Here is a 19,660-nt window from a genome sequence, read left to right as displayed (position 1 = left end):
AAAGAAAAAAAAAAAAAAAAAAAGATGTGGTATACCACTGGGGAAGTGAGAAGGAAATAATGTCCTATGTGCTGTTTGTGGGCTACTTTAGTTTCGGTGGTAATATGTAGAGGCAGAAAAGGTACCTTATGTGGTTCTCCTTCTTTGCTTGATAAAAGTTGTTATGTTGCTGTGGAGGGACCATGAAGGAAGGACAGAATAACAATATGCCAGAACCTCTGAGAAATCCTTGGGTTAGAGGTAGAGAAGGTTATGTTTGCATTGGCTGTTGAATGTGATGATTTTATCTTTGCAGGGAAAGTTAACTGTTTGAGAATAAAAGGATTGTTAGAGTTGAAAAAATCAATACACCTGCCTGAGGGGGATGGAAGATCTTTTTTAGCAATCTAATTACATTTTAGAGATGAAACCAACAAACTTTAGATAGACTGGAAATGGACTTTGAAAAGTAGGAATAAAGGAGGGCTGGGGATTTAGCTCAGTGGCATCACTCCTGCCTCGCAAACAAGTTCTATCCCTGGTACCAAAAAAAAAAAGTGGGAATAAAGGATGACTCAAAAGGTTTTTATTTGACCAGCTGAAAGGATAGAGTAGTAATTAATTAAAACAGAGAAAAAGGATTGAGTTTGTGTTTCAGGGGAGAAATCAGGAGCTCGGTTTTAGGTATGTATGACTGGATATGAATATTTGATATGGAAGTGGACACTGCCAATAGGCAGTCCTTTATTATGAGTCTGAAATTCAAGTATAAGGCTTAGCCTGGAATCAATGTAAAAATGATATTTAAAATGAAGCTGAATGAGAACACCAAACCGTCAGTGTGGATGGAGAAAAAAGAGACCCTGGCACTGAACCCTTGGATACTATAGCATTTCAGGGTCAGTGGCATGAGAAAACACTTGCAAAGGACACCACGAAAGAGCAGCCAGATAAGAGGAGAAAATCCCTGTATATGTAGTGCCCTGTAAAGTAAGTGAAGAAAGCATAACTAGGAAGAGATAATGATTAACCGTTAAATGCTACTGAGCAATCAGGTAACGCGAAAAGTGACCATCAGATTTGATGACATGATGGCCATTGGAGATTGCAAAAAGTGTGGTTTTTGTGGTTTGCAAAAAAGTAGAGCACATGTGTAACACATCTAGAGTAGGATCAAGAAGATAAGGATAAAATAGGATAAAAAATTATAGGACATATCAGAATAGGTTTTTTTTTTTTTTGAGACATTTGGTGTATGGAAAAGGAGAGTGGAGAAATAGTAGTAGGAGGGGACTGTGAGATCTGAACAGGGATTTTTTTTTTAATGGAATGAATAATGTTGGTATATTGACAAACTGATTTATAGAGAACATATTGGTAATCCAGATGGGAGAAGTATTGGATAAGATCTAGTGAACAAGTGTAGAAGGCTACTCACAGAGGAATATAGGAAACTTGTCTTTAATAACAGAGAAGGTGGATTGTTTGGACATAGAAGCAGTTAGGTGGATAGATTTTATTAAATCATAATTTAGACTAAGTGGTCTGAGAAATAAAACCTTTTTTAAGCTGTTTGATTTTAACCAAAGGTAAAAGGACCAAATTTCCTAAGTATCAGTGGCATGGCCAGATAGTAGTTGAAAAAATATTCACTGGACCTCAGGGACCAAGGTTATTTATAAAGAAATTTGGAGAGAAAAGCATAACTTACATTGACTGTGGATAAGGGGGTAAGACAACATGAAGGGGCAAAGATATGGGATGGGAGAACCATGCATAAAGATCTACTTCTTCGTTGATTCCAAAAGCAGAATGCTATATGACCTTGATAGATAATCTTCAGGATACCGGAAAGGAATGTGGTGTGGGTTTTTCTTTTGCTTTGTTGATTTACTTTGATGTTATGAATTAAAATGAACTTCTCCTTCCTCTGTCCATTCTCTGACTTGTGACTTAATTTAGGACATATCAGAATTCTCTTTATCACTGTGGTGGTAGGGGCTAATGGAAAATCTCTTCTGTTTACCACATCATGAACTAAGAATGAGGATAAAAGAGAAGAGATTTTTAAAGGAGTTGAACTTATGAAAATGTGGTCTTGAAGAATTAGAGTGAGTATATAAAATAGGAAAATATGCTGTGATTGTTGGCATCATAAAGGTCCACTTGAAATTAGTGATCTCAAGCAAGACCAGTGACCTCTTGAAGCTTGAGGCTTAGAATATGCCAGTTTTGGTTTTCTGAGGGAATAGTGATAGAAATTTTAGGAAAGCGAGGTAGCAATGTGTTTCTTCTTTTATTCAGACAACCACATCAGAATGTTAATGGAAAATAGTAAAGTTGAAAGAAGGCTTAGTAAATTTAGATCTTCTGAAAAATGGGACTTTTTAGGTTTTTTTAGTGGATTAAAGAGTAATGCAGCCTTCTTTCTACTATTTTTGATTAAGTGGACATCTAGATATAAAAAGATACAGGGTCTTCTCTAGAACTTAATTTCTGCTAGATAATTTTTGAAGAATTAGCAGTTTACTAAGGGAATGAGATGAGAGCCACATGGATTTCTGAGGTTTCTAAATTATATTATGATAGGGTAGAGTACAGTTGTATTTTTATTTAATCATGTTAATAAGTACTTAAACCTCCTGCTTTTACTTTTAGGACAAGAAAACCAACTGGTGGCATTGATTCCATATAGTGATCAGAGATTAAGGCCAAGAAGAACGTAAGTGATTATAAGAAAATAATAAAGTTTTCTGGTTTGGTTTTTATATATTTTTCATTGCAAATTATATAGCAATAATTACTCTAGTTAAGACCACTAAAAAGAAGATTGCAGTTCAAGGCCAGACTTAACTACATAGAGAGAGAGACCCTGCCTCAACACACACACACACACACACACACACACACACACACACACGCTCGCATGCACGCACAAAGGGGAATTTGCTATCAGGTTAAGATACACCATTATATGCTTTGTGTCGTAATGAAAAGGATTTCCATTTGGGGTAAGGTCTTGAAAGCAGTATGATATCTTTGTTTTCTCAAATCTTATTAAAATAGATCTAGAATAGCAGTAGGGAACACACATGTGCTGTTTTCATCAGAAATGAGTGATGATGTATTCCAATTCATGCCAACCCATTAGTGGTTATGCAAGCCATGATGGCAGCAGGGACTTAAATGTGTATGTATGTTATTGGAGCCCCTGAAGAAGAAAATCAAAAGAATATAAAAAAAAAACAAATAGTAAACATTTAATTTAAGAACACAACCATGAAATAAAAGATGATGTGATGTTACATATTAAAAATACTGCCATCCTGATAAAAACAAAAAACGAACACAGGAAACCCTATTCTCATGAGAGTCCTGAATTTTGAAGCCTTAAACCTTTGAACATACAAGCAAATAGGTAATTAATTAAATTTATAAGGGGTAGAATAACAGATTGACGTGCTACTTCTTGACCACAGTGCTTCAAACTAGTAAACTGTAGAACAGCATATCTAGTAATCATTGAGATAAAATGAACTGAGAGTTATATAGACATTCTGACCCTTTAATGTAAAATGTTTATGATAACAAAATGAACTCAGGTTTGTATAAAAGTTCTGAATCTCTATTATAAAATTTATAGAAATATACCAAGATGAAAAACCTTAGGGTTGAAACTTTCATAACATCAGAGTGAGAAGATGTTTTCAAATATGATTTAGAAACTAGCAGTGATGAAATAAAAGTGAAATGAGTTTAACATAGCATAAATAAACTTTTACAGGTCGAAAACAAAACCTTAATTTAAGGAGAGTTACAAATGGCAGACTAGATGTAGTGTCTGCAAATCATATCGTGTCCAGCAGGCCAATACACTTATTTTACAGAGCTTAAAATTTTAAGAAAATTGAAACTAGCCAAAGAAAAAAAAAGAATGAAAGCTATGAACACCTAGTACATGCTCACACAATGCCATTGATCTTAAACGTGTTGAAAGATGTTTAATTTTGCACATTAAAGAAATACAAAAGAAAACTGCTGAGATACCATTCCTATCTATCAGACTGGCAGAAAACCAAAATTTTGTTAGCGTATTTAATTGGCACTAAAATTAAATACACTCATGCCTTGCTAGTGAATGAGAATTTGGCATCATCTAGCAAAATTATGAATTTACTCTTGGCTCTGAACTCTACTTTGAAAATTTTATTCTAAGGATAGTTGTCAAATAGAATAACTAGCATTTGCACATATTACTCATGTGCCAATATTTATAATAGCAAAAATCTAGACATAATGTAAATAACAAATAATAGAGAACTAGTAAATTAATGCTTTGTATACCTGATGGTAAAATGAAATGAGACCTGTATTTTACTACAGGGTGATATTCAGAGCATGTTTTTATTTGAAAACACATTCTGTATGCACACATTTATACATACCCACAAAAAATGAAACCAAAAGCCAATAACTAATAAATTTAGTCATTTTTCAGAGTTTGAGAGGGAATAGTTAAGCAAGTAAGACTGGACTTTACAACCATTATCTTTTTACATAACATAAAAGATGAAATCAGATGTTTAAAAAAGTAGCTCCTAAAATTGAAACAAAAGAAAACAAATGATTCTAGCTATATTAAGTTGATGAATAAATACAGCTGAAAGTATTACTGTAAGTGACTGAATATCATTGTAGTTTAATTGTCAAAATTTAGTGAGATGATCTAAATGCCAAGCAGAACCACAACAGATTTTAAGTTGTACTTGGTAGTTGCATTGTTAGTATTCTTGGAGTAATTTTCAAATTTTTATACATAAGCAAATAAGTAGGTAAATACCATTAAGGAACAAAATTGTCAGCATAGAAGCAAAGAGATACAAGATCAGATATATTGGATTTTCCACTTCAGATAATGATGGAGGTAATAGACACTGGGTTTACTCTCCAACCCAAAATAATTAAGAAACTTGACAAACATTTTCAGACAGTGAATCTCAGGCAGTACACGAAGACATCCCTGGAAACAAAATTAGTTAAGCTATATTGTTGTTCTGCTTACTATTTGGAAACAGGTTGCAGATTGCACCAAAAGGAAAGGAACCTAAACAGAGCTTAGCTGCCTCCCTGAAGTAAGGCAGTGGACCTGACTGTCCAGGAGGCCAATAGGCCTAGAATTAGCAGAGAGCATAGTAGAAGGTAGAGAGCTACAGGGGTCTGTTATTCTGTACCTGAGTCCTGAGCAGCATAGCTTATGACAAAGTATCTGAGATTGGGGAAAGACTACCCTGAGGGAGCAGAGTGTACAGTCTGGAAAGCTCACGCAGGCCAGAAAGAGTTGTTTCTCAGTCTGTAGTAAAAATTACATTATTTTGGGAAGAACTCAGAGTCTTTCATCTCTTACAAGTTGAGAGAGTTACGGTGAGGTATTTACAAAAATATATTTATTAATTGCTTTTTATACTTTAGCTATGTCATGTAATACTACAGCCTATACAATTTAAAGGGTTAAATTACCTTAAAGAGTGCAGGTAGAAAATGACAGAAGTAGAATTCTAACTTGACACCACATATATCACACAAGCTTTGTAACTTTATCAGTACTATTTATCTCCCATATTCAGTTGCTGCCCTTAGGAGCATAAGAAAAACTGTTACTATTGAATGTTACAAAAAAAGATGCATGTGGGCTTGGAATTTAGCTCAGTGGTGCTGCTCCTGCAATTGCGAACGTAAAGTCCTGAGTTTGATCCCCATTATTGAAAAAAATAGAAAGATGCACATACTTTGTTGTGAACTTGCCAATTTTTCAATTTGAAATGAAATTCTACATGGAATGTTATTTTATTGTCCTAACAGGTTCAGTAATATTTGCTATACCTGTAAATAATGTGTACTGTAATTTGGATTCATGTATTTACATCTAGGACTGGATTACAGCCCCTAAGCTCTGACTTAAAAATGATAGATGCACCCACCCAGAAGTAATTGAAAAACAAAAGCTGTATAGTGTAGAAAAACCTGACAAACTTCAGTTTTTTATTACATTTTTGAAAGTATTTTTGTACTCTTTTAATGTATTTGGGTGTATGGTAGGTATTATGAACATGTGTTTAAATGGCTTATTACTAACCCAGTAATCTTTATCTGAGCAGGTTGAGAAAGTACAGAGTAAATGTGAATTGGTTTGCTCAATACAGTAGCATTGGCGTAATAGCAATTTAGCAAAGTTTTACTTTTTTTTTTATAAACCACTTGCTCTTTTTCTTTACTTGGCTTAATAAAATATTCAGATAAAATTATGAAACATTCTTAGGCAATTTAATCACTGTTGTGAGGCATGCAATGATTAACTTCATAAAGGCATAGAAAATTGGTTGGGAGGAGAATATGGAAGAAAGAATAAAAAAATTGTTTAGTGTAATTATACTATTGGGAAGATGAAGTGATATATGACTTAGAATAAAAAGGCCTTTCAACAAAGGGCTATGTATTAGATTAGGAAATTTGAAACCAGCTTTGAGAATATCTTTAAGAAAAAAGGAAATTTTTCTTTATATAGATTAAAAAAATGGTATAAAGAAAGGGAATATATATTGCCAGGGGATTAGAAGGATGGCCGAGTCATGTTGAGTTCTTCTCTTTTTTTCCTATAACAGCAAATAATTTCTCTTTGATTGATTAAAAAATTGTAACAACAACCTCAAACCCAAGTTGATCAATGTAAACAGTGTTTTTTATAGTAAATACATAAGTATTTGGGGCTGACAAAACTCAAAAAAGGACTAGTCCTAGCTTTAGACTGATGAATCATTTAATTATATCATTATTTTTAAGAGCTTCCCAGATGATTCTGATGAGCGATCACTTTAGGAGACCATGTCATGGTGAAATTCACATGTAAAAACTCTGCTTCAGTAAATTCACAAGGAAACTTTGAAATCTGTATCTGTATATAGCTTCTAGTCTTGAATCTACTGTGAAATGTAGTTTGCGAATTACCTCATTAAACAGTCATAAGCCTGGGATCTCAATCTCCACATAAGTGAACTCGTGTTCCAAGGAGAACATCTTAATGCTTAGTAGAATCAGACAAAACGTTACCTAGTACTTCCAGAATGTGAAATAATTTATGTCTTCTTGCTGGTATGATATATTAGGAAAATATTATATAATGTATTTTTTTGTACCAGCAATCTACTAAAGACCTTGGGCTTGGCACCACTGAGCTAAATCCCTGGCCCCCATTATGTAATTTTTTTATTGGTACATTTTAGGTATATGATACAGTTATATTCATCATTGGGATCTTGTACATTTACCTGATGTATCTTATCTCATTTTTGCCCATTCCTCTGGCCTCCCTCCATCCCTGCACCCTTCCCTATTTACAAAAACTTTGTTTCCATTTTTTTTCTTCTTTTCATATTTTTTCTTTTCCTTTGTTACTTTTCCCCCACCCCTTCCACTTCCCCTACACCTTTAGACCTTTTCTTCCTATTATACAATATCAATTACACATTTTGACCCTTACATTTTAGTTTATCACACCAGAGAAACTATACAGCATTTACACATGTCCTATTAATTTCACTTAATAATGTATCCTCAATGTGCATTCACTTAGCTATAAAAGTCTCTAGTTTCTGGTTCTTTATGGCTGAATAGTGAGTACTTAATTTTATGTAAAAAACACATCTTCTTTATCCAGTCTCCAGTTAATGGACATTTGTGTCACTATAAACATGGGTGAGCAGATATCACTGTGGTATGATTCTGTTAATTCTTTTGGGAAGATACCCAACAGGGGAATAGCTGGGGAAAATAAGACCTCTAATCCTAGTTGTTTAAAGTATCTCCATATTGATTTCTAGTGGTTGCACCAGTCTGCAATCCCACCAACGTTGAAAAAGGGTATCTTTCTCCCCACAACCCCTACAGGATTTATTATTGTTTGATTTCTTTTTTTCTAATATATTTTTTTTCATACTGGGGATCAAACTCGGGACCTTAAGCTTGCAAGGCAGGCACCGAAATCACTGAGCTAAATCTCTGGCCCCTATTGTTTGATTTCTTGATAGCAGCCATTCTTTCTGAGGTGAGGTAGAATCTCAGTGTTTTCATCTGCATCTCTTGAATGACCAATGATGTTGAACAATTTTTTCATATGTTTATTTTTTCATATGTTTAATGTTTCTTTGTCTGAGAAATGTCTGTTAGTTTAAGTTGCCCATTTTTGAACTGGGTCTTTATATTTTTGTGTCTGTTTTTTTTTTTTTTAATTCTTTATATATTTTTGGATTCTTTTTTCTAGTTCTGTGAAATATAGTGCTGGAATTTCAATTGGCACTGCATTGAATCTGTATAGCAGTTTTGGAGTATGGCCTTTTCAGTATATTGGTTTTTCCTACCAAGGAACAAGGGATGTCTTTCCATTTTCTTATATCCTCTTCTATCTCTTTTTTCATAGTTGTAGTTCTCAATTTAGAAGTCTTTTGCTTCCTTCATTAGATTGATCCCAAGATATTTCAATTTTTTGATGTTATTGTGAAAGCAGTTATTTCCCTAATTTCTCTGTTAGTGAATTTATTTGTGTACAAGAAGACTATTGAATTTTGAGTGTTTACCTTGTATCCAGCTACTGTACCAAACTGTCAATTAAGTTTTTTGGTGGTTTTTTGGTTCTTCTATGTAGAATATCATATCATAAATAAATAATGACAGTTTAACTTCTTTCCTATCTTTATTGCTTTTATTTTTTCTCATGTCTAATTGCTGTGGCTAATGTTTCCAAAACTATATTGAACAGGAGGGTTCCTGATTTTAGTGTGATGGTTTTTCAATTTTTGACCATTTACTATGATGTTGGCTGTTGGTTTTTCATACATAGTCTTTATGAAGTTGAGATAAAGACCATCTATTCCAGTTTTCTGCAGGTTTTTTTTTATCATAAATAGTTGTTGAATTTCGTCAAATGCTTTTTCTGCATCTATTGAGATGATCATATGATTTTTGTCTTTGATTCTTTTAATATAGTGTATTATATCTATTGATTTATGTATGTTGAACCATCCTTTCATCTCTGGGATAAATCTGACTTGGTCAGAGTGTATGATCTTCTTGATGACCCTCTGTATTCTGTTTACCAGTATCTTATTGAGGATTTTTGCATCTGTGTTCATTAGGGAGATTTTCCTGTAGTTCTCTTTTGTGGTTGGTCTCTCCCTGGTTTTAGAATCAAAGTAACACTTGCTTCTAGGAATGAATTTGTTTCAATTTCCCTTTCAATTAATTTGAAAAGTTTAAAAAGTAGTGGTAATACTGTACCAGAAGGAATTTGCAAGTAACACACAGAGTAGCAGCAGAGTGGAAATAAAATAACAAATTTACTCATCCACGAGAGTCAGTCTAAATGTTTTGTAGAATTCAGCAGTGAGTCCATCAGGACCTGAGGTTTTCTTTGTTGGTAAATTTCTAATGCTTTCAGTTTCACTGATTGTAATTAGTGTATTTAGAATGTTCATGTCTTCATTCAATTTTGGTAATTCATATATATGTAGAAATCTGTCCATTCTATGTTTTCATTTTTATTAGAGTACAGGTTCTTACAGTAGAAATTGATAATTCTCTGGATTTCCCATGGATCTGTTGTGACGTCACCTTTTTTGTTCCTAATGCATGGATTTGAGCCTTTTCTTTCCTTTTTTTCATAATGTTGGCTAAGGGTTTATCGCTTTTATTTGTTCTTCAGAAAAACCAACTCTTTGATTTCTTGATTTTTTGGGGGGGATCATTCTCAGTCTCCATTGCATTAATTTATGCTCTGATGTTTATAATTTCTTCCCTTGTATGAGATTTGTGTTTGTCTTGCTCTTCTTTTTCTAGGAGCTTAAGATTCAGCATTAGGTTATTTATTTGAGCTCACTTTGTTTTCCTAGTGTGGGCATTCAGTGCTATAAATTTCCCTCATAAAACTGCTTTCATTGTGTCCCATAGATTCCTGTATATTGTTTGGCATTATCATTTATTTGTAAAATCTGTCTAATTTCTTCTTTAATTTCCTCTGTGACCCATTGTTTGTTCAGGAGAGTATTCAATTCCAATGTATTTGTGATATTCTTAAGGTTTCTTAAGCTGTTGGTCTCCAGTTTAATTGCTCTATGGTCTGATAATATACAGGGGATAATTTCAGTTCTTTTGCATTTACTTAAACATGTTCTGCAAGCTAGTATGTGGTCTATTTTGGAGATGACCCATGTGCAGCCACAAAGAATGTATATTCTGATTTTGTGGGATGGAACACTCTATAGATGTCTATTGAGTCCATTTGTTCAAAAACTTGGTTTAGTTCTAGTATTTCGTTGTTGATTTTTAGTCTAGATGATCTGTCTATTTGTAACAGTGGGGTATTTAGGTCCTCCACTATAATTGTAGTAGTGCTTATTTGGTTTTTCATGTCCCTCAATATTTGTTTTGTATAGTTGGGGGTATTAGTATTTAGTGCATTTATTTATAATTATTATATTTTCCTGTTGGATTGTTCCCTTTACAAGGATGTAGTGACCTTCTTTGTCTCACTTAATTAGTTTTGATTTTAAATTTATTTTGTCTGCAAATAAGATAGCTACTCCTGCTTTTTTTCTGGGTTCATGTCACATGAAGAACTGTTTTCCGTCCTGTTACTTTGTCTATAAGTTTCTTTTTTAACTAGGTGCATTTCTTGTATACATATTGTTGGATTTTACTTCTTAATCCATTCTGCCAGTCTTATTTCTTATTTGATTGGTGAATTGAGGCCATTAGCATTGATGATTATAACTGATATGTACTGACTTATCATCATCATGTTATTTTCCTTTTGTTGGCTCTTTTTAGTTCCCCCCCTTTTCATTTCTTGCCTTCCCTGATGGATTCATTTTGTTGGGCTTCATGGAGTTGTGATCTTCAATGTCTTTTTCTAAGATATTCTTTAGAATTGTTTGGAGTGCTAGTTTGGTATTCTTGAAAGTCCTCAAGTATTATTTGTTACGGAAATATCTTATTTCCCCATCAATTTTGAAAGATAGTTTTTCGTTATATATCCTACTAGGTTAAAGATTGTTTTCTTTTAGGGCTTGAAATACCTCCCTCCATGCTTCCTTGACTTGAAAGTTTGTGTTGAAAAGTCTACTGTGATTCTGATGGCCTTTCCTTTGCATGTGATTTGTTTCTTTTCTCTTAACTGCTTGTAGTATTTTCTTCTTTGGGGTTTCTGAGATCTTGATTATTATATGTGTATGTGTATGTTTTTTTATCATGGCTAATTAGAATCCTATATATCTACTTATCTGTATGTCAACTTCTTTCACTCTAGGAAGTTTTGTGTCATTAATTCTGTGAACAGTTTTTTTTTATGAAATTTGTACTTTCTCTGCTTTTTTCATGGACTCCTATCAGTCTTGTATTATTCTTTGTATCATATAGGAGATAGATTGATTTATCATGTTCTCTTACCATTTTTAAGAGGTCCCCTTTTCATGGTCATTAACCATCATCCTGTCTTCTACATCTGATATCCTGTCCTCAGATTGGCTCAGCCTGTTATGTAGACTTTCAGTAGAGTTTTTAATCTCCTGGATATCTCTTTGAATCTGTTTCTAGGATTACATTTCTTTCCTATGCTGGACATTCATGGCTTCTATCATGCTCCTGAACTCATGTTTTGTTGTTGTTGTTTTTATCTGTTTCTGTTCTAGTGTCTCTAATCATGTATTTCAGAAAGCTCACCATCTCTGTAGGTATCTGGGAAATTATTTGTTTTGAATTTTTCTAGACCCTCATTCATCCATTTTGTTACTTCCTATGCTATCAGTTCATGGTGTCCAGGTGGTTGATTATCAGACTTTTCCACCTCATTTGCCCCAGAATTTGCCTTTGATGAACAGGCAGCCTGTGTTTGTGCTTGTGCTTTGCTTGAATGTCTTCTCATTTCTATTTTTGTTGTTGCTTTAATTCCTGGATTAATACTTCTGTCTTCCTGTTTTAGCTTGGCTTTAGGTTTTGAGCTTCTAAAGACTCTGAGGCAATCTCTTTTTCATTATAACAGGAAGGACAAATAATTAGATCAATCACAACACCTTAGCCCAAGTGATACAATAAGCAATACAATAGCATCAAGCACAGCTTAGAAAAATGACAATTTTTGGTAGTTATTAATCTATCACCTTTAACCATGTCAATTAACTCAAAATCAAAGCTGGAAGTCAGGACAATGGCCTTTGTGACCCCCTGTGCCTCTGTGGTGTGAATCCAGGTACCAGCCCAGCCAGTAGGCTGGGGGATGGGAGTGGGGGGCGGGGCTAGCAGGCCAGTTCCTGGGGTTCCACCCTCACCAGTCTGCTGCTGAGGCCGGGAGGGAGGGGTGGGGGTAGTAGCAGCTCTCATTATGTAATTTTTTATTCACATGTACTTTAATACTTCCTTTTCCTTTTCAGAAAACTGTATGTGATGGCATCTGTGTTTTTCTGTCTGCTCCTTTCTGGATTGGCTGTATTTTTCCTTTTCCCTCGATCTATTGATGTGAAATACATTGGTGTGAAATCAGCATATGTCAGTTATGATGATCAAAAGAAAACAATATATTTAAATATCACAGTAAGTATAAATGTATATTGAAAATGTTTTATTTTTACTTCATTATCCTATTAGCAGCGCCTTTATCCCAGTTGAAAGCATGTTTTTTTTTTATTTTCAGCTTTAACTTAGTTTATTGGTACATTTTAGGGATACAGTACAGTTACATTCATTGTTGGGATCTTGTACCTCTACATGACAAGTCTTGTTTAAATATCACAGTAAGTATAAATGTATATTGAAAATGTTTTATTTTTACTTCATTATCCTATTAGCAGCGCCTTTATCCCAGTTGAAAGCATGTTTTTTTTTTATTTTCAGCTTTAACTTAGTTTATTGGTACATTTTAGGGATACAGTACAGTTACATTCATTGTTGGGATCTTGTACCTCTACATGACAAGTCTTGGTTCTCATTTTTGCCCCTTGTCCCTGCCCTCTCTTCACACCCTCCTCCCCTCCCCATCTACAACCACTTTATTTCCATCTTTTCATTATCTCACATATTTTTCCCTTTTCATCACCCTTCCCCTACTTGTCCCACCTTCCCTACACCTTTAGCTCCTTTCTTCCCATTTCTCAATGTCAGTAATCTTATTAGGATCTTCTGTATTATTGCAGATTATTCACACCAGAGAAACTATTTGGTATTTACACATGTGTGCCTTATTTATTTCACTTAGGAGTATATCTTCAATAAGTATCCATTTTCCTATGAATGAATCTATTTTCTCAGTCTTTATGGCTGAGTAATATTTCATTTCATAGAAAAACCACATCCTCTTTATCCAGTTTCCAATTGATGGGCAAATAGGCCGTTTCCCAGTTTTAGCTATTACAAACTGTGCTGCTATAAACATGGGTGCACATACTTCTCTGTGATATGATTCTTTTAGTTCTTTTGGAAAGATACCCAGCAGAGGGATGGGTGGGTCAAATGGAACCTCTAGTCCCAGCTCTTTGAGGTATCTCCATATTGATTTCCATAGTGATTGCACTAGTCTGCACTCCCACCAACAATGGAGAAGGGTTCTTTTCTCCCCACAACCCTGCCAACATTTGTTATCGTGTGGTTTCTTGAGAGCAGCCATTTTTTGTGGGGTGAGGTGGAATCTCAGTGTTTTTTTCATCTGCATCTCTCGAATGATCAGTGATGTGGAACATTTTTTCATATATTTCCTTGCTGCTTTGAATTCTTTGTCTGATAAATATCTGTTCATTTCAGATGCCCATTTTTGAATTGGGTCTTTATATTTGGGGGGGCTGATTGTTTTGAATTCTTTACATATTCTAGATAATAGTCCTTTGTCTGACAAACAGCTGGTAAAAATTTTTTCCCAAATTGTAGATTGTCTCTTAGTTCTGCTGATAGTTTCTTTTGCAGTGCAGAAGCTTTTTAATAAGATGAGATCCCAGTTGTTGATTCTTTCTGCTAGTTCCCATGCTACTGAGGATTTGTTCATAAAGACTTTTCCTATGCCATTGTCTTCCAGAATTCTGCCTAACTTACCTTCCAGCAAGTTTAGTGTTTCTGTTTTAATATTTAGATCTTTAATCCACTTGGATTTTAATTTAGTGTGTGGTGGAAGATAAGGGTGCAATTTTAATCTGTGGCAGTTTGAAATCCAGTTTTTCCAACACCATTTATTAAAAAGGCTGTCTTTCCTCCACTGAGGATGGTCAGCTCCTTTGTCAGAGATGAGGTAGCTGAGTACATCTGGGTTTGTTTTTGTGTCTTCCAGTCTGTTCCACTGAACCTCAGGCCTGTTTCTTTGCCAGTACCATGCTGTTTTTATCACAGTGGCTTTGTAGTATAGTTTCAAATTGGGAATTGTTATACCCACTGCCATGTGTCTGTTGCCTGGGATGGCTTTTGCTATTCTAGGTCTCTTACGGTTCCAAATGAATTTTTGGATTCTTCTTTCTAGTTCTGTGAAATATAGTATTGGAATTTCAATTGGCATTGCATTGAATGTATATAGCAGTTTTGGTAGTATGGCCATTTTCACTGTTGATTCTTCCTACCCAGGAGAAGAGGATATCTTTCCATTTTTTTATATCCTCTTCAATTTCTTTTTTCAGAGTGCTGTTGTTTCAGAGTAGAGATCTTTTGCTTCTTTTGTTAGATTGATTCCTAAATACTTCATTTTTTTGGATGCTATTGTAAAAGGAATTTTTTCCCTTATTTCTCTCTCCATGAGTCTGTTATTTGTGTATAAGAAGGCTATTAATTTTTGGGTGTTCACCTTGTATCCAGGTACTCTACTGAATCTGTCAATTAAGTCTAGAAGTCATTTGGTGCAGTTTTTTGGGTCTTCAATGTAGAGTGTCATATCATCAGCAAATAATGACAGTTGAACTTCTTCCTTTCCTATCTTTATTGCTTTAATTTATTTCTCTTGTCTAATTGCTGTGGCTAATGTTTCCAGACTATATCAAAGAGGAGTGGTGATAGTGGGCATCCTTGCCTTGTTCTTGATTTTAATGTGAAGTTTTTCAGTTTTTGGCCGTTTAATATGATGTTGGCAATTGGTTTTTCATAGATAGCCTTTATTAAGTTGAGATATAGACCATCTATTCCATTTTTTTTGCAGGATTCTTTTTTATAATGAATGGGTGTTGAATTTTGTCAAATGCTTTTTCTGCATCTATTGAGAGGATCATATGGTTTTTGTCCTTGACTTTGTTAATATAGTGTATTACATTTATTGACTTATGTATATTGAACCAACCGTGAATCCCTGGAATAAATCCAACTTGGTCAGGATGTATGATCTTCTTGACAATCCTCTCTATTCTATTTGCTAGTATCTTATTAAGGATTTTTGCATCTATATTCATTGAGGAGATTGGCCTGTAGTTCTCTTTTTTAGTTGCATCTTTCCCTGGTTTGGGAATCAAAGTGATACTTGCTTCCAAGAATGAATTTAGAAGTATAGCTTCCCTTTCAATTTCATTGAAAAGTTTGAAGAGTAATGGTAGTAGTTCTTCTCTAAATGTCTTGTAAAATTCAGCAGTGAATCCATCAGGGCCTGGGCTTTTCTTTGTTGGTAAATTTTTAATTACATTTTCAATTTCACTGACTGTAAATGGGGTGTTTAAAATATTTTTATATTCTTTATTCAACTTTGGTAATTCATAAGTATCCAAAAATCTGTCCATTTCTTCTGTGATTTCCATTTTATTGGAGTACGGATTCTCAAAGTAGGTATTCATGATCTTCTGGATTTCTTTTGGATCTGTGGTGACTTCACCTTTTTCATTCCTGATTGCATGGATCTGAGCCTTTTCTTTCCTTTTTTTGATAAGGTTTGCTAAAGGTTTGTCAATTTTATATATTCTTTTAAAAAACCATCTCTGTGTTTCATTTATTTTTTGTATCGCTTTTTTAGTTTCTACTGCGTTGATTTCTGCTTGGATCTTTATAATTTCTTCTCTTGTTCGAGTTTTGGGTTTTTCTTGCTCTTGTTTTTCTAGGGGTCTTAAGTTTCATCTTATGTTGTTTATTTGAGCCCGCTCTGTTTTCCTAGTGTGGGCATTCAATGTTATGAATTTTCCCCGTAGAACTGCTTTCATTGTGTCCCATAGATTCCTGTATGTTGTATTGGCATTTTCATTTATTTGTAAAAACTGTCTAATTTCTTCTTTAATTTCCTCTGTGATCCATTGATTGTTTAGGAGAGTATTGTTCAGTTTCCATGCGCTTGTGAAGTTCCTACAGTTTCTTGTGCTATTGATCTCCAACTTGATTGCACTAAGATCTGATAATATACAGGGGGAAGACTTCAATTCTTTTGCATTTATTCAGACCTGTTCTGTGAGCCAATATGTGGTCTGTCTTGGAGAATGGTCCATGTGCAGCCGAAAAGAATGTATATTCTGATTTTGTGGGGTGGAATACTCTGTAAACATCTATTAACTCCATGTGTTCCAAAGCTTGGTTCAGTTCTATTATTTCATTATTGATTTTCTGCCTAGATGATCTGTCAATTTGTGATAGTGGGGTATTTAAATCTCCTACTAAAATTGTATTAGTGCTTATTTGGTTTTTCATGTTACTTAATATTTGTTTTATATAGTTGGGGGCATTTATATTTGGTGCATTTATGTGTATGATTGTCAACTCTTCCTCTTGAATTGTTCCCTTTACAAGGATGTAGTGTCCTTCTTTGTCTCTCTTAATGAATTTTGGTTTGAAATTTACTTTGTCTGAGAATAAGATTGCTACCCCTGGAAAGCATGTTTGTTAAATATAACCATGCTTGGTTTGCTTTCTATGTCTTTGCTGTATTGATCCTCCTCTGCCGTTCTAGTTTTGCTGAAAATAGCAAATAATAAATACTGGCAATCTGGTGTGCACAGTATTATTTAACATGTGAAGATGCCTTTGGGAAGATAAAATAAACATTTTATTATTTTGAAAAGAAAAGGTCTTGTAATCAATTAACTCTACATCATTTGACTCTGAATAGCTCCTAGCAAGGTGTGTTCATATGTGATTCAATAGAATTTATAAATATTACATCTCACTTTCTTGAATTTTGTGCATTACAGATTTTGCCATGTTTAACATACTAGTCCTTCATTGTGTTTAAAGATGAAGTAAAAATGATTGTTTGATTTTTCTCTTGTAAGTTAGTAGGTATGAAAATATCCTCTGTGTTCCCCAGGACGGCATTTTTAAAAAAGATTATGTAACCTCCCAACTCCTAAAAACAACAAAGAATGGATGACTCCAAGGTCTGCTAACATACAGAACAACTGCCAGCCCCTTTCTAAGGACTGAGCATAATGAACTGAATCCTGGGAAATCAGTTTCTTAGGCTGTCTTTCTCCAACAGAGTACCCTTGGGGTTCTCTTAAAGCAAAGCATTTCACTTTTGCAAGCAAAAGAATGAGGTCTTGGTCCTTGCAGACATGCCCTGAAGGCATTTTCCTGCTGTCCTAATCTGAAGTACTGTGGCCTTTTCCTCATGGAAATCTTTCCAACAACCAGTTTATCCTGTGCTATAAGTTTATAGGCTCCAACTTTACTGGAACTTGCTTTCTGGCCAAACTCAAAATTTTTTAAATGACTCACATGTTCCATTTGCTCTTGATGCTCAATGTAGATCTGGAACTAAAAGCTCCCAACAGCATTCAAGGCACAGCCTTAACATTAGGCTGCATTGGAAATTACTAAGTCATAGTTTGACACTCTTAATTTCAAACTCCCACAAAGTCTCAGAATATAAGCAAAATTTAGACACAGGTTCTGCCAGAGCATGGGACACATAGTCTGGAGTTCAGCTGTCAATGGGGGTCTTTGTTCCCAAAGAAAACCTTCTGAGTCTGGATTTTACCATCTGCATTTCTAGTAGCATTTTAGTCTTCTGAGCTCTGTCCAGAATCTTCTATAAAGCTTGACTTACAGTATTCTAGGGCTTCTCTAGCCAGCATCTCCAAACCTTCCCAAACTCCTCCCATGAACCAGTTCCACAGGTTTCTAAACCACATGGTCAGATAGCATCACAGTAGTGATCCTATGCTGGGTACAATTGGTCTTAGTCACCTTTTTTTTTTTTGGTACCGGGGATTGAACTTGGGACCTTGTACTGCAAGGCAGGCAGCGGCACCACCGAGCTAAATCCCCAGCCTCTTAGTGACTTTTTTGTCATTTTGACAGAATACCCAATACCCACAACTTAGAAGAGGTTTATTTTGGCTCACAGTAGAAGTTTATATCCATAGTCAGTTGGCTCCAAGGCAGAACAGCATGATATCGGGGAATGGCAGAGGAGAAGCTGTTCATGGCATAGTGTCTAAGCAGTAGAGAGAGTCAAGGAAGGAAACAGGAAAGGAGATAGAGCCTTCCAAGTCCTGCCAATATAAACTTCCAGCTCCAGTGACCCCCACCTTTTCTAACCAGCCTCCAATTTCTCTAATAGCAAGTCAGATATAATTGAGTCACCTTCTGAATTTCCCACCTATGATCCAGCAAGGCTTTAGGGGAACATCTGGATGTAATAATAACATCCCATATTTCCAGATATTACTTCAGGATAATTAAGCATTAAATAAGAAGTAAAATTGTTATTTTGATGAACATTAGACTTCACTAGAAGGTGTTGAGATAAGGCAAATAAGAGCATAGATTAAGTGTTGATAGGTTCTCTAACAATATTTTGAAAAGCAGTAATATTGCTCTTGTTTCTTAAAATAACTAGTATAAATTACTGCTACTTTACTGTTTTAGTAAATTAGAATATAGAGAAAAAAATTCTCCTACTTCACATAAATAGCACAGATGACTTCTGTGATCCCACAGAATCCAATATGAGGATTTCTCCCCAGCAACAAACAGGCAGTTGGTTCTGTAAGGGACACCAGCTAGAGGTCTGCTAATTCAATTTGTTTCTGATATTATTCCTGGAGATAACATCGTATCTTATAAATTGAAGGTTTGGTCCCACCAGACTGCCCCATTTCATTTCAGTTGAGGGAAAGTCCAAGCTGAGAAAATACCAATTAGGATTCTACACCCTCTTTCTTAGATGTAATTAATTTTCTGGAGCAGCTCACAGAATTCAGGAAAACAGTATACTTAAATTTATTGAATTATGAAGGATGTTTAAAAAGATGCAAATAGCTGCACATTGTGCCATGTATATGTAATTCCAGCTACTTGAGAAGGTAAGGCAAAAGAATTTTGAGTTCTAGGCCAGCTTAGGCAACTTAGTAAAACCCTATCTCAAAAACAAACCAATAACAATGTAAAATAGCAAGATGAAATAGGGTGAAGTCGGGGTGTGGGGGGAGAGCACAGAGACATCTGTCCCCTGGAGTCGGGATCTACCACCCCCAGGTATTTGGATGAGTTCTTATTTACCTTCCTATCTGTTCAGTAGCACCCTGAACTCTGTTCTTGCAGACTTTCATGCAGACTTTATTGCAAAAACATGATGGAAGCATATATGACTGACTGATCACAAAGGGGGTATGATCTAATGAAAATAAACTAAGTATGGAAACTCAATTTTGAAAGTAAATTTGTCTATTCAAGATCGTAGACAGTTTAAGGCCTTTGATAA

General features: G+C 34.9%; 1 protein-coding gene across 2 annotated transcripts in view; it reads left to right on the top strand.

Annotated features, from left to right (window-relative positions):
- Tmem106b (transmembrane protein 106B) overlaps positions 1-19,660 on the top strand; it is a 32,398-nt gene that overhangs the window by 4,199 nt on the left and 8,539 nt on the right. For both annotated transcript variants that reach the window (XM_010610527.3, XM_010610528.3), the window contains exons 3-4: positions 2,638-2,701; positions 12,453-12,612. In XM_010610527.3, coding sequence (XP_010608829.1) covers positions 2,638-2,701; positions 12,453-12,612 — 224 coding nt within the window. The remainder of the gene's footprint in view (positions 1-2,637; positions 2,702-12,452; positions 12,613-19,660) is intronic.

The sequence above is a fragment of the Fukomys damarensis genome, unplaced genomic scaffold (genome assembly GCF_012274545.1).
Source record: "Fukomys damarensis isolate Sample0158 unplaced genomic scaffold, DMR_v1.0_HiC HiC_scaffold_4, whole genome shotgun sequence".
In the NCBI taxonomy this organism is placed as follows: domain Eukaryota; kingdom Metazoa; phylum Chordata; class Mammalia; order Rodentia; family Bathyergidae; genus Fukomys; species Fukomys damarensis.
Note: the sequence above shows the minus strand (reverse complement) of the source record. Positions and strands in the feature narration are given on the sequence as shown.